Consider the following 21,610-nt stretch of genomic DNA (forward strand, 5'->3'; position numbering starts at 1 on the left):
GATCAAAACACTAGTAAACTCACGTCTTAATGAGGGAAAATATCAAGAAATCTCGAACCAACACGGGGTGTGCAAAGGAATACAACCCGTCAAATTATCGGATAGCGGCCACTACATCTGTATGGGGTGTTATCAATCAGCCTATTCAATACTCTCTATACATTGTCTGAGCTCATTGTATATACAGCCATTACAGGGATATTAGTATCCCATCACTGTACTTTCCCCTATTTTTGGCTATTTAGTGCATCTTATTAGGGACTTTTGTGACCTTTTGGTCATTCTTCGAGTGTTTAGCCAAACACAGTACACAATGTAATCTACCTATAAAAACGGGCAGGGAGGGGTAAACTTAATTTCCTTTGAACATAATTGGGCAAAGCTTTATAACAGTGGGTATATATTTTAAATTATATAAGCCTGAAGCACTTTTTTTTACATCAATAAAGGAAACATTTACAATCTAGCATTCTTTATCCAGACCTGTCAACTCATGGATTTTCTGCGAATCTGTTTTGGGTTGTCTCGTTTATCATTAAGATTAGGCGTCTCATAGACTTCAATAGTCGCACTGATAAAAAAAAATCAGCAATTTTCTATTAAAATACCATTTTGAGGGTGCAAATCTCCTTGACTTTGGTCCTTGGCAGTTGACAATTCTACATGTCTAGCCGCAGGGTAGAAGAAACTGCTGATAAAGAGGGTAAACATCAAGAGTTGTATATGTATTTGAACATTACAGATGAAAATCAACATTCTCGCTGCCAGTAATGTAAAGCAGTTAATATTGTCTTCCTTTATGTTGACTTCTAGTTTTTTTATTTGCAATGCCACTGCACCACTTCTTTTTGATTATTACAATGTACAACTCCACTATCCAAAGGAAAGGTGATTGATTTCAGAAACTCTCTGCTTTTAGAAACTAAAGCCCGCACACATCATCAGCCGTCTGACCCCTGATTTTATAGGTGAAAATAAAACTATCCAAACAGCGGCCTCGCTTCTCCATCCACAACGAGGCTTGGAAGGCAAATATCCATCTTGCAAATGGTCGCTGCTCATAGGCACGCCCCTTAGCGACTAGCCGGGAGACGCTGGGTAAATCCAAATCCTTGGATACCAGGCGGATTCACGAGAGGCCTTCAACGGCCTGTGGTCCTCACCGATTCGGTGATGAAATTAACTCGTAAGCAGGTGCTGTCCCGGGCCAAGGCCTCGGAACTGGAGAGCGTGAGGAAGCTGAATTGCTGGTGAGTGGTGCCGGACAGGAGTGTGTATTATTCATCTTGTGCGAGTCTCACTAATTTTAAATAAGTGCCACTCGTCCAGTTTGAGTCACACTCATTATAAAGCAATGTGATTTATCTGGAAAGTCTCTCTCATTCGCCTGGTGTCAGACTCATTCACTGGAAGCTATACTTACTTATTATATGGCAGTCTAATTTATATGGTGGTTATCTCGTTCACTAGAAAACGGTCTCAATCACCTGGTTTCAGTCTCACTCCTTACATGGCAGTCTCACTGCAACCTTAACCTCACTGCAGAAATGTTACAGTCGTTTTAACTCCTAAAAAAGCAGCCCGAATATTTAATTTGAGTAATTACAAGGCAGACTCACTCTTCAGAATGAGTCTCACTCCTCTGTAGTGATTTCTGCCATTTCTGGAGCAGTCTTTCTCATTAGAAATCACATCACCCAATTCTTATTTGGTTGGCAGTGCCCCTCATTTGGGCTTCGTTGTATTAATTGCTACTGTATATGTATTGTTCACGTCAGTATTATTTAATTAAAGTCTGATTTTTAGTTCATAAGCAAACACGGAAATAGGCATAGTGTGTATACATGCTTCTTATCTTCATATGCAGATAGGAGAATACATGTTTCTACTTTCAGGAGAAAACATAAATAAAACGTAATATCTTATTAAAACAGCTTTCTTTATAAAAACACATTTTTGTTAATTGTGCTTTTTCTTCTATTTTTAGGGGAAGCCTCCTTACTGATGTGAGTAACATTTGGAATTATTGCGATTTACTACTTTCTGCAGAAAGCAGTAACTGGTTTGACATGTTTAAAGACTAAAGAATAATGTTTCCTACTGATGGCCCTTAAAGTATAAGCAAAACACTGTACATATAGCTTAAAAAGGTGCAGATGTGAATATGTTCTTAAAAATACAACATAACATAACATACACACGTGTGTATGTTATGTTATTTTAACTTCAAGCAGTATTCGGCCCCTCCTTTGAAATTGGTTTAGCTACAGTTCACATGATAACAAATTATCCATGTATCAGTGAAATAGTGAGAAAAAAAGTATAATGTGCAGGGAGATACAGTACAAGTATTCTCTAAATATATACATTGTGAATGCTGATTTTGGTTGTAGAAGTATAACTTTATAAGTAACTAGCTGATATACCCGGGATGTAAATCCATAATAGGTAGTATTAGTTATAAATAGGGGAACAATAGGATGACTATTTGTTGTAAAGGTTGTATAATAATGTTGAAAAGAAACATGGAAGAAAATGTAATACAATGTTGTTTATAAATGGTTTATTGTAAACACACCACAATACAATGTATATTTTGGTGACATAAGTGATGTAAAAATGTGAGGTGTGTGTCCTGCTAGGGTGTGAGGCGGTGGGTTGGTGTTCAGTGCGGGTGGGTAGTGAGTGCTGGCTTTGGGTGGGGCTCCCGCTAGGGTGTGAGCTTGTGTGAGGCAGCGGGTGTCTGGTGAGTGCGTGCGGCGGCTGGTCAGTGATGTCGGTGCGTAGGGGTGTGAGTGCGGCGGGTGGGTGTGAGGCGGGAGGTGCCGGGTGGGTGGTGAGTGGGTGTGTCAGCTGGTCAGTGATGTCGGTGCGCAGGGGCGGGAGGCAGCATATGTATGTCGAGTGTGTCGGGTGGGTGAGAGGCGGCGGGTGTGTGTCGAGTGTGGCGGGTGGGTGAGAGGCGGCAGGTGTCTGTTGAGTGCGGGCGGCAGCTGTGGGGCGCAGGGGTGTGAGGCGGAGGGTGGGTGAAAAGGGGAGGCGGCGGGAGTGCGGGCGGCGGGTAGGGAGGAGTGCGGGCGGTGGGCGGGTGAAAGGCAGAGGGGGGAGTGCGGGCGGCGGGCGGGTGAAAGTCAGAGGGGGGAGTGCGGGCGGCGGGCGGGTGAAAGGCAGAGGGGGGGTGCGGGCGGTGGGCGGGTGAAAGGCAGAGGGGGGAGTGCGGGCGGCGGGCGGGTGAAAGGCAGAGGGGGGAGTGCAGGCAGAGGGGGAAGTGCGGGCAGAGGGAGGGTGAAAGGCAAAGGGGGAGGCGGTTGGGTTAGGGGTGGCTGAAAGGCAGGGGCGGGGGGGAAGGCAGGGGCGGGGGAGGGCAGGGGTTGGGGGAGGGAAGGCGTGGGGGAAGGCACGGGTGGGGGCGAAAACGGGGGGGGAAAGGGAGGTTAAGGCAGAGGCGGAAGGGGTGTGTCAGTGTGTGTATCAGTGTGTCTGTGTCACTGTGTCTGTGTCACTGTGTCTGTGTCACTGTGTCTGTGTCACTGTGTGTGTTTGGGGAGGGGCAAAAACGGAGCTGGGGGTGTCAAAAACGGAGCTGGGGGAGGGGCAAAAACGGAGCTGGGGGGGAGGATCAAAAACGGAGCTGGGGGGGAGGATCAAAAATGGAGCTGGGGGGGAGGGTCAAAAACGGAGCTGGGGTGGAGGGGCAAAAACTTAGCTGGGGTGGAGGGGCAAAAACAGAGCTGGGGTGGAAAGCCGTTGAGGAGGGCCTGAGGGGTGATAGTGGGGGGCAGGGGGGCAAGTCCTGAGGGGTGAGAGGGGGGGAGTGTTGTACTTACTTTTGGTGTCGTGGTCAGCGTCTCCAGGGGTGTGTGTGTGGGTGTGTGTGTGTGTGTGTGTGTTTGTTACAGATGTAATCCGCAGGGTAGGCTCACAAATCTCAGGGCTCACACAGTATGGGGAAGCTTCTGGGGTGTGATCAGTCCACACGGGTGAGAGTGTGGTGTGTGAGTGGAACAGTGGCTTAGAGTAGACCGGCCAATGAGAGCCGTGGGAAGGCGGGCGGACCGACGGACCAATCAAATGGTCTCCAGACACTCTCAAACAAGATTTTGAAATTTATATATATAGATGTCATGTGCAATTCATTTTAATATGTCACGGCAGAATCCATATAAAACCAGGTGTTAGAGTGCAATTGGAGTACTAAACATCACATCTACTGTATATTGTTACGACAGTTATAGATGTGATCTACTGTATATTAGTATAACAATTATAGTCATGATCCATGGTATAACACTTGCAGCCAATGCAGCTTCCCTGTTGCAGATGCAATTGTTCTCCATGCAAAAAGTTGCTTACATGTCCAATATACTAATATTAATTTATTTTATATAGCATTGACAAAATATGCAGTACTATGCATAGTACACACATAGCTGCAATAAAATCCCTGTTTTAAAGATCTTCTAATAAATTGTACGTATCTGTGACACAGGGAGATGTAATTATTCAAAATGCTGGCATTGGTTTTCAGTTTTTTTTCCCAGTGTCAATGCTGCTTTAGAGCACATAATAATGTGTAATATAATAATATAGGGTCAGCCCCTAACTCATTCATTCCCTAAACTGTGTGCTAATGTTGTTAATCACAACTTATTTTTGCTCTGTAGATCTCAATATGCAATGAGCTTCCCAACATTGAAGTTATCACATTAAGGTAAGTAATTCATCTTGCCAAGGGAGCATGTTGTTGTAGATAAGTGTATGTACAGCACAATCAATAGTAGTTTATGCTACCAAAAGTACCTTGACAATACAAATACTCGTCTGTTATTGTATATCTCGGTTTTGTCTGGTGAATTTGGGACATGGAACAAGAAGTTTAAAAAAAAAAAAAACATATAGTAATGGAGTACCTTGGTTATCATTGCAGTTTTGGATCCTGCTATTTGCAGTGTGGCAAGCACAGGGTGGACCAGCTGTCAGTGCTGTCTTAACGTATGGGCACGCTGGGCATTTGCCCGGGGCCCCCGAGCATAGGAGCCCCATACTAATCTATGCACAGACCAGAATTTAACACTAATTTTCCGATCACCCGCCTCAACATTTAAATCTCCGCTAACTCGGTAGAAGGAGAAAAATTACGACTTGTAGCGGAGAGTTGGCATGTCTGCATTCGCGAGAGAAATGTTGCCGTTTTTATTGCTTGCAATGTTATGGAAGCAGAATATTGTAACGGATTCGCGGGAGGCAATTAACGGTTTTGTTGGAGTTACCAATAAATATAAGTTTATTTTATCGATAATTTACATTTTTATTCCTGTGAGTGGTTGTGTAGGCAGGGCCCAGTGCAATGCTTTGCCCGGGGGCCTATAATGCTGTTAAGACGGCTCTGCCAGCTGTCCACCGTTCAATCTGGGGAAACAATATCTCCACCAAGGTCAGGGCCTGCTTTGGCAGCCAATTAAACACCCAGAATTTTCCAGCTTCCTACTGGTGACCCTGACAGCCATGTTTGTAGTGTGCCGTTCTATTTGTAGTTGTATTTTTTTGTGTGTCAAAACCAGCACAAAGAAACTACAAATAATTCCGGAACCAGGGGTCCCCACACACGGGAACCACAAATGAATTCCTGAGGATCCCCTGTTTCAGCTAAGATTTAAAAATAAAATAAAAATGAACAGACGGAATTGATGTTCTAATTGAAACTTCCATGAACCTGTGTATTCTCCCCATCTTCCTAGTGTGAATAGCATATCCACCTTGGAGCCAATAAGCCAGTGTCAGAATCTGACTGAGCTCTATCTGAGAAAGAATAATATTGCCAGCATGGCAGAGCTCTACTACTTGAAACAACTTTCCAGCCTGAAGATCTTATGGTTGTCTGAGAACCCCTGCTGTGGTCAGGACCCTAACAAATACAGAATGACCGTACTTCGAAATCTTCCCAATCTTCACAAACTTGACAATCAAGGTAAAATCATCATCCTCTTTCACCTCTGGATTTATAGACGAGGAGCTGCACGTTAGTTCCTATAGATATTAGACAGACTACAGTATATGTAAAAGACAATTAAAACAATAATGTTCTAGTGTTTCAGTCTCTTACAGTGAAAGGAGTTAATTTTATATGTACTAGAAAATATGTACAGTACATAAACCTCGAGTTGGGATACATCTTGAATTGGATCAATATTTCAGGAGTAAGCAATTAACGTTTGAGGACTAGTACACCTGTAACATCACTGTTTTTAAAGCGGTAAAACACATTTCAAATCCCAGTATCCTCTCTTTGTATTCTTGAGCAAGTCACTTTATCTTCCTGTGCTGCAGGCATGATTGTAAGCTCTACTGGATAGGTACCTCTGCAGAATTCCATGTATATAGCGGAGTACTTTAGAGCTCTATAGAAAATTAATATATATATACTGTAAGTGGCCAGTTGTTTGTTGTAATTGTATATGACAATTTAATTTTCTATTGGTTAATTACATCACAATTGCAAAGCTGTCTTTATAAATATAATGTGGAAACCAATTAAAAGTGGGGATTATTTCCTTAAAGGGGCAGTCCCTCCTTAAACAAGTGAACGAAGGGCAGTGACCTATTTAATGGGTTAAATATAGCTATTCATTTTGTATCTAAAATATGTATGATTGTGTGACATAACGTCAGACCGTCAGTACCCAAAAACAGTAGGTCACCGGTACACCAAGTCTATCCAGACCACCCACCAGGAAAGTGCTTTGGGTCCCAGTTAGCTGCAGGCCATTTCCCTTCGGGTTATGGCAAAAAAATGACCAATCAGCCACTAAAATATTCCTAGCCTAAACCTACTAGGATAGTAGCGCCACCAACCAGAACCACTGGGGAGACCACGCAAGAGCTGCGCTCTTATATCTCGTGTACCTCCCACTCACTCCCGTTATCCACAAGCTCTCAGTGGGAGCAACAAGCTTACTACTATGCCCTAGTGGTTTCTGGGGGCAATAAGACCCCCGCTAATTCAGGGTGTCTCAGGGCCCTCAAAAACACACTGCAATACTAGACCATAATACTGTGCATACAAAATAAACAATCATAATCTAAGATCACTAGGAGGTAGCGTTACCACCAAACTGGCTACTGTATGAGGGAGAAAGCCACCCAAGAGGTTCTTGCTCTTATACAGGGAAAAACTCGCACTCTATCTGGTAGTTCCAGGCTCTCGGTGGGAGCTAAAACTCAATACTGAGACTTGGTTGTTTCGGGGGCAATTGGACCTAATCTCGGGGGATTCAGGGCTCAGAGAACATACACCACAAAACTGGTGAGTAAGGGTTAACAATATACTTGCTGCGTCCGGGATGCCAGAAGTCAGAGGGTAATGTCCAAGAGCCGAGGGGCAGGGGCAGGAGATAGCAGCGTAGTGAGGTCCAAAGACGAGTCCAGGGGTAGCGAGGTACACGTAGTCAAACAAGAGCCGAGATCAAATCCAAAGGTATCCAGCAGGGGCAGGGACAGGAACAAGAGCTGCAACAGAGAACAGAGCTTGGCATAGACAGCTGCACACAGGAGTCACAGAGTAACTATGCAGAGCGAGGAAGGAGAGGGCAGACTGGGGTTATAAATGCAGGAGGACCAATAGTAGGAAGGGGTGGAGCGGAGGCCTGTCTGAGCGATCCCAGGGATAGGTCCAGGTGTGCAGGGAGGGAGTCAGAGAGTTGAGTAGTTGAAATTGCCTGCAGCCGATGGGGGGCGGAGCCAGCGGCACGGGAGGACGAGTAAGAGGATCGGCAACCTTACAGAGTGCGCGCGCCCCGGCTGGGTGCGGGAGGATGTGGCGTGCGCCGCGGAGGAGCGGCGTGGCGTGGGGGCAGGAGAGGTAAGGAGCCGACGTAGCGGTGGACCGGAGCTATCAGCCGCAGTGGGAGCTGAGGTGACGGGGACCCGCTGAGATGCGCGTGTCCCGCAATCCCTTACAGGTATATAGGGATATACCTAACATGGGAAGGATGTTGATGCAGAGAGTAATCTTATTGCCAATTCTTGGAGTCAGAAAGGAATTCATTTTCCCCTTATGAGGCATCATTGAAAGATATGTCACTGGGGTTTTTTGTTTGCCTTCCTCTGGATCAATTTACTGTAAGTACAAACATAGGATAAAATATCTGTCAACTACATTTAGCAGAAATTGTGGTGCCTCGCTCAAAACCCCTAGGTAAATGAGTGAGGTCGCGTGCTGCCAGGGATAAATATAAGGCTAACGGGATGTGAGTGTGAAGAGCACACAAAAGGATCCCCAAAAGGGCGCACTGCAGACCTGAGTAGTATTAAATCATGGTCCTTAAGTGCGCAAACATACAACATATAAAAGTTTATTAGACTAAATCATTACATAAATAACTTTAAAACCAAGAAGCTCCTGATGCCTCACTAGTGCTAGATGAGACTAGCCTTAGATGTATGTCAAATGAGGGAGGTATATACGAACGTGATATAACTATAACTCATTTAGCTAGGCCCATCCCAAAGAAAGCTCCTCTTGAACGACTCGTGGGGTAGGGTATTAATATACCTGTAGTTGAACCCAGTATAGATAAGAGGAGATGTATAAGGGATGTAACACTTGGTATAAGTTTGCTTGCTAAACACCTATATGTGCCACAATCTCCATATGGGTATGTAGGATAGATATCAGGTGGATCTCCTAGCTGGTATAGTTATTAGACAGTCATAGTATATAATACCTAATTATATCTATAGAGATGATAATGAATGGCTGGCCTTTATCAATATAATGCTGATGCATATCAGGAGTATACAGCTCAGGCCTGATGACTCATATAATGTACTACAGTGATCAATGTTGCTGCATATTCATCAATGGGTACAAAGACCCTGTGTAAGTATGGTCATGATAGACGTCACTACTCTATGGTGAATGTACATAGATAGTCCTCTGTGATAAAATACACAGATAGCGGTAACCAGTGATACCGGAATCGATGCCAAGATATACAGCTCTAAGTGGTTGAGCTCTGAATCCAATTCCTGGCTCCGTGTATACAGAGTCATAGGGAGACCCTATCAACTATCAGGTAATATGTTCCGCAGACCACTGATAGAATGTAGCTCTAACAACTTAGTCCCACAGATGCGGCTGATAGTGCTCCCGGATGGGGTGTCTGCACGGTGGCGCACTGCCAGAATCCCTCACAAATGTTGAGGTGGGTATCTAAGGTAACGTTGTGTATCACTATGGACCGTAGGTGGCTGTCAAATGATTCACACTGTGGCCAGGTTCTGTTGATAAATCTAAGCGCTTGGCATATCAGGTGCTGATGTAGATTACACGACTAGAGACATAATTGTCCAAATGTTGTAATGACGTCATGTCATGGACTAATGTTACTCTGCGTGTAGAAGTCCCTGAGAGACAATGTCGGCTACTAGTTGCCAATAGATAGAACCCGCTGTGTTTCCAGCTAGTGTCCGTTTGTGAGTGTATACTGGTGCTTCTTGGTTTTAAAGTTATTTATGTAGTGATTTAGTCTAATAAACTTTTATATGTTGTATGTTTGCGCACTTAAGGACCATGATTTAATACTACTCAGGTCTGCAGTGCGCCCTTTTGGGGATCATTTTGTGTGCTCTTCACACTCACATCCCGTTAACTACATTTAGCATACTGTAGGTTGAACTTGATGGACATATGTCTTTTTTCAAACTCATCTACTATGTAACTGTAACATATGTAAGTATACATATCTTTTGAATAGTTTTTTAAAAAATTGTTTGTTTTTTTAAAATATAATTTAATCCAAAACTGTTTCTCAGTCCTCAGCACCAAAGGCAATATGGTATTTTTACTTTGTTCTTTGTTTGCAAAGTAATTGTCATGCCAGATAAACAGGAGTAGCTGATATGCTTGAATTCTGTGTTCCTGGAGAAACACATTCATTTTTTACAGGATAAATAAGAAAATCAGTGACTGACTATCAGGATTTGCCCCTTTAATCCTGTTCTGCTTGCATCAGCAAATGTGAATTACAATAGTTGCTTAGTGCAATATGCATGTATACTGTATTGTATATACATGTATATGCTTGCATACAGTATACATGTGATGGTTTTCCATGACTAGCTGACAAAAAAAAGGCTACAAAGGGGTTAATATAAACAGAAAACGACACTACCAACCCTCCTTGGCACCTTCGTGGGTAGTAAAGCATTGCCATGCAAGGTAACCATGGGTTTATCCCCCCCTCCCGGGGGGACTAACCACCCTTCCCTGGGGCAACTATCCCCATCTCCCACCCCTTATACCACCAACAAACCCCACCACCACTACCACAGTAATGGGCAATAGCCCTATTAGACAAATGTGGCTAATAGGGATTATGCCCACAGAAAAGCATTGAATAAAATAACATGGTGAAAAGCTAGCCTTTTAATCCTTTGATTGTCACCATGGCTACCTAAGATTGCCAATGTGTGTATCTCGGGAAGCAGGAAATTCTCAGAGCTGAAATTTATGGGGAGCAGCTACATAGACCCCTTGCTTGAAACTTATTATATTAACACTGACATTTTAAGCTATCATTATGGATCTTCCTTTTTGAGACTGATTCGCAGATATCCCCGGGGCAGAGCAACTGGCCGATCCGGAGCGGATGCAAATCAGCCAAAAAATGTCACCCATCTCTAATTGGAAACATTTATGACATCCAAGGTGTAAGAAAGATACTTTGAAATTCTCTTAATCCTTTGCCTACCTGCAGATGGCAGCAACTACAATATTTGTAAGATTTTTGTATGAGAATCTAAAATATATTTTAGAGTGCTGCCTTATTTCCTTTAAGCAATAGTATGTGCTGATTGCCTTTTTTTTATACATATTTTTATATTTAAAACTATCTACTATTGCCCTTTCAGGGGAGGTTTTTTATTTTTTAAATCCAATGCTCTGTTCAGATCTGAGAAGTATAAGTATATTAAGTCCCCCGGAGGTGAAAAGGGATTTGGCCATAGAGCCCAATGCAGTCTGATGTTTCCACAGATGTAAAAAAATCAAGTTTTTCTTAATTTTTAACGCAATAAAAAACATTAAAAAGAGCAGGAAATGCTCACTATCATATTAAGAGTTTAACTCATACAAGCTTTTAGGGGGTAATGGGGATTGTAGTTCCCACTTGTTGTAATTTATTTTGGCTCTACATGAATTCAGGACCTGATTTGTTTTACCCCAGCCTATCCCCCCCCTGGCACCTTACCAGTTGCTGAGCTATGACTTGGGTGTCACCAATAGAAACTCGCCATATCATCATCTGATGACTTGGCTTTCTATTGGCCGCCAGAGGTAGGCTGACCCATGCAAATATGATGCATCCACCGGGAGACTGTTTTTATCCACTGGAGAAACCTGGGGACCATGAATTGTCTCTGTGGGCCCCCTGGTTCAGGTAATGTAAAAATATATATATTTATTTATTTATAAAATATTTTACCAGGAAGTAATACATTGAGAGTTACCTCTCGTTTTCAAGTATTCCCCATCACCCTAAAATATTAGCAAATGGCCACTATATTTTCAACGTTTAAGTGAACTAAACACAGATATGATATATTAAATAGAGATGGGTGAATGTTTCAAAATTGGAGCCGAGCAGCAAATAAAAATACCTGCAACACTGCTTTTCGCCATTATCTCTTAGACCGTGATTATACTAAAACCCGCCAGTGGCGTCACGTGGCGCGACACCGCGTGCTGCAAAAACAAAATGCTGCAATCCAATTGAGGTATAAATATCGAGCGACGCGCCCGCCGCCTGGAGCTGCACGGCGGCAGACTGGAGAGGAGACAGAGGAATTTGTTTTTGGGCAGGCGACGGCCACATCACGTGAGTGGTTCAGCCAATGATGGCGAACCGCTCACTGCCACATCCCCCTTTCTCCTCTGCTTCTCTCTTCTACATGCTGAAGATGCCACCAGGCGGCAGCGTGAGGGTGACATCACCAGATCGTGCTGCCGCCCAGCGATATCTGGTATAATCGTGGCCTTGGCATACGATGCTTGCGCTGCAGCAAGAAATTCTGGGTAATGACGAACAAAATTTGATTTGTACAGTTAAAAATTGGGTGAAGGCTCCTTAAACTGCCGTTATTTTCCCTTTGCGCTAATGTCTTAACATCTGTGAATGTTGTAACAATCGATTAAGTCCAGAAGCTCAAGATCTATTCTCTCTCCCTCTCCATATTTCAGGGTGTGTAACTTCTGGGCAACTCGAATGTTACAACATTCGTAATCGAATGTGCCATTGCAGCCTGTGGCATTACAAACACACAAAGGTAGGCGAATGTCACTTTTTAAACCCAAACCGCAAATAACTGCGGCTGTGAAGAAACACCATATTTGCAGCGAATTCGAATATTGATGACAAATTTGCCCATTTCTATTTTTAAAAAAAAATATTTTTAATGAGTACATAAATATAGCTGAAACATGGAAGGGGTTTGATTTCCTCTTTATGCTTCCTTTTGTGTTATATCAATTTGCCTGTGAAAGATCTTCAACACATTGTGTCCATCCCTTCCTTTCCCCATTCAGAGTTGGCTCTCTAATAGGCGCTAGGGTTGGCTTTATTCTTAGTCTTTTTTTTATAGCAAAACTTTTCTAATTCCAAAAGAAACAGTGACCAAATGTCAACAGCTACCTTTTCTTATTTTTACAAGAAGTCCAATTATTTTTTTGCTTACATTATTTATTTTTGTTGGTGTCAGTTAAGTAGGATTGACTAGATTTGCTTTTTGAAATGTAGCCACATATTCAACACAGCAGAAAAAAATGGAACCTAATCAGATGAAACCCGGAGTAATGTCTGAGATTTAAATATTAATGTCCCATTATATTTTGCAATAAAAGACTCATTTTTAAACAAGGTCTATAATAAAAATGTAAAAAATAAATTGACTTGGCAGATATAAAGTGATAAGCTTGTCACATGACTGAATTTCTTAAATGTCACAATAGTATTAATAATGGAGCAATTGTGCAGTGAAAATAACGTTAATTATTGCATTGTTTATGTTCATGTTAGATGCCAGTGTATGGACAATCTTCTTAAAAAGCTTCCTTCATATGCATATATAATGCATAATATTTAGCTTAATGGTTTATGTATTTTCCGCACAGAAAACTTTAGGGAACAGTAGATCCCATCAATAAGATCAGTCTTAAGATTGTGCATGCATTTACTGTGGAATTATTTTATCATTGCAGAATTTAAATTACTATCTTGCATTGCGCTGTACAATTTATATTGAATATCTCTGTATACAGCAGGGCCCCGCTTTTCGTCGATCCGCCGATACGGCGGCACCGAGAAGGGGGCCGCCATCTTTGATTCCTAGTCGCGCATGCGCAGAACGGGCAGTTGCGCCCGGCACGCATGCGCAGACCGGTGTCTGCGTGCGCAGATCATAGGTCGCGCATGCGCAGAATGGCGAAAACGCAGTTCTGTGCATGCACAGAACTGAAAATTGCCGGATCCGCTTTCCGGCGATTTTTCACTATACGGCGGGCCTCTGGATCGGATCCCGCCGTATACCAGGGGCTTTGCTGTACTTCCAAAGCCTCCACATTCCATTTATACTTTTAAATATTCATGATGCCTCAACCCTATCCTGTAGACCCTTAGTTAATAGCCAACAGAACAGTCCTTTCCCAGTAAAATAAAACATTAGCTGTACTGTACTTATTTTGTGTAATGCTGGGAAGCAGCCCATCTTTAAAGTAGCACTTTTTTAAGTAGCATACAGTCTGGAGTTTAATAGGAGTGAACAAGTGGACAACACAACACCTACTGGATTTGAACTACGCTGGAAAGGAGGATATTATCTATCCCAGACTGCACATCTTTGCACTAACGTATTGCTGCCGTGCCGCATTTACCATTTATATTTGCGGTGACCTCACTTCTCAAAATACACACTTCTTTCTATCAGCCTCATTATGTCTCTAACTCTATTCATGTATCTCCATATCTCCATCCTTCGCCACTTCTTAGTTCACATGAACTCCTTTCTTACCTGCGTCCTCTGAAACTACACAGCTATACCCCCTGCACCAAAACACACCCCTACAAATCATCCTCACACATTCTCTTTCTTTCCATGCTTCTCCTCCTTGCTTCTGGGGATATCTCTCCCAATCCTGGTCCCTGTCTTATTTCCAAATTCTCTCGTCTTCACCTCCCACATACAACTTCTACACCTTCTGGTGTCAACACCTCTAACTTCATAGCAATCCCCTGTCACCCTCCCTCCTCCTGTGCCCTTTGGAATGTATGTTCTTTTTCTAACAAGTTCCTCTCTGTGCATGACTTCTTTTTCTCTCACTCTCTGCTCCTCTTTGCTCCTCTTTGCTATAACTGAGACTTGGCTCACTCAGGCTTACTCTGCTCTGGAAGTTGCCCTCTCTTATGGTGGCCTTTCTTTCTCCCCCACTCCATGCCCTGGTGGCAGGGGTGGAGGCATGGGGTACGTGCACTCCCCTCTCTGCCATTACCGAACCCTTCCTATTCCTCCCTCTCTTGATGTTCCCTCCTTTTGAGGCTCAAACTGCCCAGCTTTTCTCTCCTCTCCCTGTCCACGTGCCTGTCATCTATCGCCCACCTACCTCTACTCATCCCCCTTTTGTCTTTCACTTTGAATCCTGGCTCTCCGTCTTTCTCTCCTTGGACTCCCATGTTCTCCTTGGGAACTTGAACTGCCATATTGATGACTCCCCTCCCCCTTGGGCTTCCCGCTTTCTCTCTCTAATCTCTTCTTTTGGCCTTCAACAGTGGACTGCAGCCAGCACCCACGAGGATGGCCACTACCTAGACCTGGTTTTCACTAAAAACTTTTCTCTCTGATTTCTCCATTTCCCCCTTTCCTCTCTCTGATCATCATCTCATCTAATATTTTCTCTCTCACTTCTCCCCTTCTCCACTTCTATCTCCCCCTCGTTTTTGCAGAGACCTGCGCTCTATTAACCTACCAGCTTTTTATTCCACTTTACGCTCCTCCCTCTCCTCTTTGAGCTCTGCTCCAGACCCTGATAACCTGGTCAGGAACTACAACTTTGCCCTATACTCCTCTCTTGAACTACATGCCCCACTTTCTCTCTGCTGTTCTCGCCCTTCTAACCCCAGACCTTGGGTAAATTTCCACACGCGTATGCTGTGTTCCTGCACTCGTTACTTTGAACACCTATGGAGGAAATCTCACACTCTCGCAGACTTCCTTGACTACAAATATATGCTATCCTGTTTCAACTCTGCCCTCTCTCAGGCTAAATAAACCTACTTTTCTTCACTAATCAACACGCACAAGTCTAACCCACGCCGACTCTTGTCTGTCTTTGACTCCCTACTCAGACCACACTCGACTGCATGTTCTTCTTCCTCCATCTTACCTCAGGACGTTGCCGACTACTAAGGTCAGGACATCCCTTCTTTTTCCTCCTCCCATCCTACACTTATTCCTAACTCTCCTCCTGCCTTTCTTGACTCTTTTTCCACTCTCACAGAGGAGGATGTGTCATTGCTGATCTCTTCTCCCTCTACCACCTGCCCTCTTGACCCCATTCCCTCCTATCTCCTAAAACCTCTTGCTCCTACTGTAATCCCTACGCTCACACACATTTGTAACTCCTCCCTCTACTCTGATACCTTTCCCTCCTCCATCAAACATGCAACAGTCATACCATTACTCAAAAACTGCATGCTTGAGCCCACCTATCTTTCTAACTATCGTCCTGTCTCCCTCCTGCCTTTTGCCTCTAAACTCCTTGAACATCTTGTATTCTTTCGCTTGCTCCATTTTCTAAACACCTATTCTCTCCTAGCCCCTCTACAATCTGGCTTCCACACAGCTCACACAACAGCAACAGCCCTCACTAAAATAACTAATGACCTCTATGCTGCCAAAGAGAAAGGTCATTAAACTCTGCTCATATTGCTCGGCCACTGCAGCATTTGATACTGTGGACCACCCTCTTCTCCTTCACATTCTCCATACTCTTGGTATTCGTAACAAAACTCTATCCTGGATCTCCTCACCTCTCCCATCATACTTTGTGTCTCTTTTGTTAACACCTCCTCTATTGATCTCTCTGTGGGGGTACCTAATCACCTCTTGGGTTCAAATATCACCACTATGCTGATGACACACATTTACTTTTCAACCCCTGACCTTACACCTGCTGTACAGACCAACATTTCTGAATGTCTCTCTGCGATATCATCCTGGATGTCCCTCCGCCGACTTAAACTTAACATGTCAAAAACAGAGCTCTTCATATTTCCACCCAAACCTGCCCCTATTACCTACTTCCACATTACTGTTGGTAGTATTATCATACACCCAGTAGCACAAGCACGCTTCCTAGGGGTCACATTTGACTCCTCTCTCACATTAAAAAGTTAGCTAAAACCTGTAGTTTTTCCTCTGCAATATTACAAAGATACGCCCTTTCCTTTGTTGCTCGACTGCTATAAGTCTGACACAGGCTCTCATTCTCTCCCGTCTCGATTACTGTAACCTCCTGCTGTCCGGCCTTACTGCCTCTCACCTGCCTCCCCTACAATCTATTCTAAACGCTGCTGCCAGAATCACTACACTTTCTTAAATATGTCTCAGTGTCTCCCCTGCTGATATACCTCTCATGGCTTCCTATCAAATCCCGTATCACACACTCAATTCTCCTCCTCACTTTTAAAGCTTTACACTCTTCTGCTCCTCCTTACATCTCAGCCCTAATTTCTCGCTATGCACCATCCCGACTCTTGCATTGCACTCAATAATGTCTTCTCTCTACCCCCTTTGTATCTAAAGCCCTCTCCCGCCTTAAACCTTTTTCACTGACTGCCCCACACCTCTGGAAGGCCCTTCCCCTCAATACCCGACTAGCACCCTCTCTATCCACCTTTAAGACTCACCTTAAAACACAGCTGCTTAACGAAGCATATGAGTACATCCGTGGCTGATACTATACACCTCATACATAAACCATGGCCCCTTGCAGACGCACTTACCAGAACACCCTCCTACTGTCTCTAAGTTCTTCCTAACTTCCAATTAGACTGTAAGCTGTTCGGAGCAGGGACTCCTTTTCCTAAATGTTACTTTTATGTCTGAAGCACATCTTCCCATTATGTGTTATTTGTATTATTTGTTATTTATATGATTGTCACGTGTATTACTGCTGTAAAGCGCTATGTACATTAATGGCGCTATATAAATAAAGGCATACATACAAATACACTACCGACACACTTTATTAGAGTGTGGCCGGTACCGCAAGCCGGGAGATTTCCCGGCTTGCTAGTGGCCGCCCCTCGGCGTGCGGTCACGCGTCTTCGGGAGCGTGCGCCCCCTGAACGCGCGTCCAGGGGCTCCCCGAGGGAGCCCTGGTGTCCCGCGATCGCGGGACAGCGGCAGGGGGTTCCGGGGGACCCGGCGGACCCGGCAGCGGTAGGGAGAGCGCCCCGATCGGAGGGCGCTCTTCCGCTGCTTCGGCGTGCGCCCGTCACTCTCGGGCGCGCGCCAGGCTACTGCTGCGGCCAAGAACGGGCAAATGCTCGAATAAACTTGGCCGCAGCAGTACATACATTATTTTGGGATATCCGTTCACAAAGATGAAGCTTTATATGGTGGGATGTGTGTAGTAATTAGTTTGGATTATACTGCAGTATGCTGCTTTTTGATGCCTTGCATCTGAAAAACAAAATAAAAAATTGTGTAATATGTTTTTGATATGTTTTTACAACCATGACTCAAACAACATGGCCGGTATTGTGCCATCATGCTGACTCCTTTTTTAAAATTTTCAAATATTGATGAACATGTCTCCTTGTTTCACAGCTGTTACAGAGGAGGAGCTCACACAGGCCATAACTGAAGGTGAAGAAATAACTGCTCCTCCAACTGAAATTGCAAATTCAGACAATGGTCAACCAGAGTCAATCACAGACCAGAATTCTGCTGGGTTCACCACAGAGTCAGAAAATGACCTGCTAAACTTTAACATGGAAGAAACAAAGTAAGGATTCAGTGTGCAAGCTTCTGTGTATCAAGATATTTGTGTGCCAGTTTATCACAGTTTGAATCGACAGCTGATATGAGGCTACCCTTCCATACTTATACTGTATTAAATATTTCATACACTTGATTCTTCTGCTAGAGAAGAGAACAATCTTATACTGGATGTTTGGGGGGCACTCAGATGCTGTCAGACTTTCAACACTGAAGTGGTAAATACTGTATCAGGTGGAGGAGAAATCAACACAGAGACAATTTTGCATTGAACCATTGCACTATTTTCTGCTAGGGCCCAGTCAAATGAAAAAGTCTCCTTCATTTGACGCATGTTGTTAGCCGGGGAATTTTGCCACCTCAGTCTGGAAACTTCGAAACCTTAAGCTATTATCCAAGTGGCAAAATTAAATCAAATCACATTGAATAATAAGATAGTGCTTCTCTTTGCATCACTTTTGCTCCAATATTGTCTAGATACATCCTCTCCTGGGTTCATTTTTTTAAAGGGATAAAATACTGATCCTGGCATTTCCAGACCCTTATAAATGTATATGCAAACCTTGACAATTTTTACAGTATGTATGTATCTATATCTATTTCAGCGAGTTTTAAGGTGTGTAATTTTATTGATTTATATGTGCTATTAATTGCAATTGTACACACAGTAAAATAATGTATCATAACATATATCAGATATTGAATAGGAATTAATAGTAATGCTTTTAAAGAGATTAAACATCAATTATTGAATTAGCAGAGGTATAGAAACAAAATAGACTGTGGCCCATATTTACTAATCCATAAGACTTCTTTTATGCCGGAAGACACAGCATATTCAAGTAAATAGTAAGGTAAGGTGTATTTCAGTACTGGAAGGTTTCTTGTGGAAGAGTAAATATCAGCCTATATATGTATAATTTCTAGTAAACATTTATGTTGTGCCATATTTTCTCTTCTAGCAAAATACGTGAACAACTAGGCATGAAGCCACTTGCCAGAAACAAGTTTTCTTCTTTCTTATCACCGACGGAGGCAGATGGAAGCAGAAAGAAAAAGGTATGATTGTATCTTTATATTCCTATTTTTAGTTCCTTATTTTGTTTCAACTTTATATGTACTTTACTTTTTATTTGTCCCCAAAAAAAATCAGAACATTGAGATATGGTTAGCTTTTCCATGGTGGAAGCCCATGAAAAGCCCATAGCAAATGTGGTGCTAAACTTTGCTGTAGACACTTAATGTGTTCCTTTTTTATTTCATTTTTTTTTTCTCTTTAGAATAACATTCTTAATGCCATTTTGCTACTGTTAAAAGACCTGGACACAGAGGGATTGGAAATCGTTCAGCGCACTGCAGGAAACAGACTTCACCAATTACAGAAGAAGGAGCTGCAGCAGGAGAGATAAAGGTCTTAAGGTGCCAGTGGATTTGTGCATGTTTAGTCTGAAATCCCAGCATCTCCGTGACAGTACGCAATCCAGACATCTATCAAATCATGCATACCTCATTATAAACTCTAACTGCAAAGGTTCAGCAAAAAATAGCACTCGCCTCATCTGCTGTTGTACTTTAATCAAATCATGTGCGGTTTCACCACAATCCAGAAAACTTATTTACAGCACCATCTCTAGAAACAAAATTGTATTGTGTATTTCTGTCTATTAAATATTTCAACCAGAGCATGTGTGTGTGTGTGTGTGTGTGTGTGTGTGTGTGTGTGTGTGTGTGTGTAGTAGCTGAATAGCTATCATCTCTCTAGTCTCTAACAAAAACAAATGCATTTTTTCAGAAAATTACCAAGATACAGTATGCTTGTTGTTCAAGGAGCTGAACTTATTAGAAGATAATATACTTAATAAGTAGTTTTAAGGCCCTTTATTGTTCATTTGTAAATGCTTTTTTAGCACATAATAAAAAGAAGTGTTTTTGCATGCACAATAAAACGTATCCTCCCTAATGAGATAAAAAGAAGTAGCAATCTGGGATTGCTATACTAATGTTTTTATATCGAATTCTGATCAAGAGTAATGCCTCTATGGGAAAACAAAATACTTGATTACCACGTGAAACCCTATTCCAATTAACAATAAAACCAAAAAGAACAAAGCCACAGAACAACATACTCGACTCATTTGAAATAGCACTTTAAAGTTTTCGGTGAAGATGCTAAGAAAGTCGCTAAAAGTTATTCTGAAAAAGCCTCATACAAAGATAAATGCTGATTTCTACGTTAATGGTTGCCAAACATAAATCTTTTCTCACACTACAACTTCTGAAAATAAATTTCCAAGATACTATGTGAAACTAAAGGGTAGATCCACTAAGTTAAATCAGGGAACATAACGTGACGTTACCTAAAACAGGAATGAACATGGCGTTTCCTAATTTATTGCTATATCCACAAGCAATGATATGCTAAAACAATGGGCTTTTACAAGGATTCTGGTGTTAGGGGAATGTCAGGTTATTTTAGGATAACCTCAGGTTAACGTCATGTTAAGAACCCTAAAGGATCTTAGTGCAACTAGGCCCAAATTAGCTCTTTTGTATCCAGATCAAATTACTGTATGGCCCAGATTCACTAGGCCTATTTACTGTTACGGTAACCTAATTTTTAATGTCCCTTAATCATAACATAGTATTCACTAAAGCCAAATAACATGATGTTAACAAGGATTTTCTCACAGTGCAACAGTAGTGTTATATTTAACGGCTGTCTAAACGGCGCTATAAGGTACTGAACCACTATACATTAAATGCCATAAAGTTTATCACCAGGAAGTAACTCAACGTTATTTAAGTTATATGTAGACGTAACCTTACTCCAATCTAGACATTGAAATAGTGCTCTTGCAGGAGAGGAGAGATTGATAAATAGTAAAGGACCCATTTACTTATATACCCAAATAGATACTCTACCGGGTGAGATTCCTGTGTACACACCTAAAATACGTTTAACATATTTAGGTTACTAATATGAAGTGTTGTGAGCTATTGAATATTCCCTTAAATGAATAGAGCTGAAATATTTACAAACATGGTGAAGCCCGCTTCACAGCATATTGAATAGGGACCAGAATGTTTTAACTCTGGACACTGTTTTTAATATTGAGACAAACACAAGGTTTTACAAAATACAAATGAAAATTAACTTATATTCCTACAGTACATTTTTAATGAAAAGGGGCATTTGCAGCGAGACACACTTTATCATTTTATATTTCATGCCCCCTCAAGCAGCATCAAACTTGTTTAAATAACCTCTGTACAGATCCAGAATGAGAGGTCATTAGTCGTGTGGGAGGGAGGAGCACAAATGTTGACATTTTCATAAATTGTTCAAAGCACTAAATTAAGTCTAGATGAAGTGACACAGCTTTCAGCATAAATCATTGGAATATATCAGAGTTCTGATCCTTGCAAAACCAAGCATGATGGAGGGACATCATTTAATCACTGACAGCACCTCCAGCTCCAACTCCAAAAACGACAGTAAATGAAAGCAAAGTAGGATTGCTACATGGCCCCAGATTAAAAGGACAATTTAAGTGAG

At 42.5% G+C, this 21,610-nt stretch overlaps 2 protein-coding genes across 2 annotated transcripts in view; one reads left to right on the forward strand and one right to left on the reverse strand.

The window, feature by feature from the left end:
• TRPM2 (transient receptor potential cation channel subfamily M member 2) overlaps window positions 1-1,055 on the reverse strand; it is a 161,786-nt gene extending 160,731 nt beyond the window's left edge. The window contains exon 1 of the mRNA XM_075608423.1: window positions 1-1,055. This exon is cut by the window's left edge and continues 627 nt beyond it. The gene's annotated coding sequence lies outside the window, so the exon portion shown is untranslated.
• Window positions 1,025-19,919, forward strand: CFAP410 (cilia and flagella associated protein 410). The gene is made up of 7 exons (XM_075608424.1): window positions 1,025-1,250; window positions 1,988-2,006; window positions 4,665-4,711; window positions 5,739-5,968; window positions 17,884-18,061; window positions 19,017-19,113; window positions 19,335-19,919. Exons 1-7 carry the CDS (start codon window positions 1,174-1,176, stop codon window positions 19,461-19,463), a joined length of 777 nt encoding a protein of 258 aa, XP_075464539.1. The 5' UTR covers window positions 1,025-1,173; the 3' UTR covers window positions 19,464-19,919.
• Window positions 19,920-21,610: the final 1,691 nt, after the last annotated feature.

The sequence above is a fragment of the Ascaphus truei genome, chromosome 7, assembly GCF_040206685.1.
Source record: "Ascaphus truei isolate aAscTru1 chromosome 7, aAscTru1.hap1, whole genome shotgun sequence".
Classification (NCBI taxonomy): Eukaryota; Metazoa; Chordata; class Amphibia; order Anura; family Ascaphidae; genus Ascaphus; species Ascaphus truei.

What these genes read in the sequence shown, in the direction of transcription:
- CFAP410 (XM_075608424.1), top strand. Translation starts at nt 1,174, where the DNA reads ATGAAATTAACTCGTAAGCAGGTGCTGTCCCGGGCCAAGGCCTCGGAA. An exon ending in TTTAACATGGAAGAAACAAA is followed by an intron (nt 18,062 to 19,016) that starts GTAAGGATTCAG and finishes TTTCTCTTCTAG; the next exon opens with CAAAATACGTGAACAACTAG. An exon ending in ATGGAAGCAGAAAGAAAAAG is followed by an intron (nt 19,114 to 19,334) that starts GTATGATTGTAT and finishes TTTTCTCTTTAG; the next exon opens with AATAACATTCTTAATGCCAT.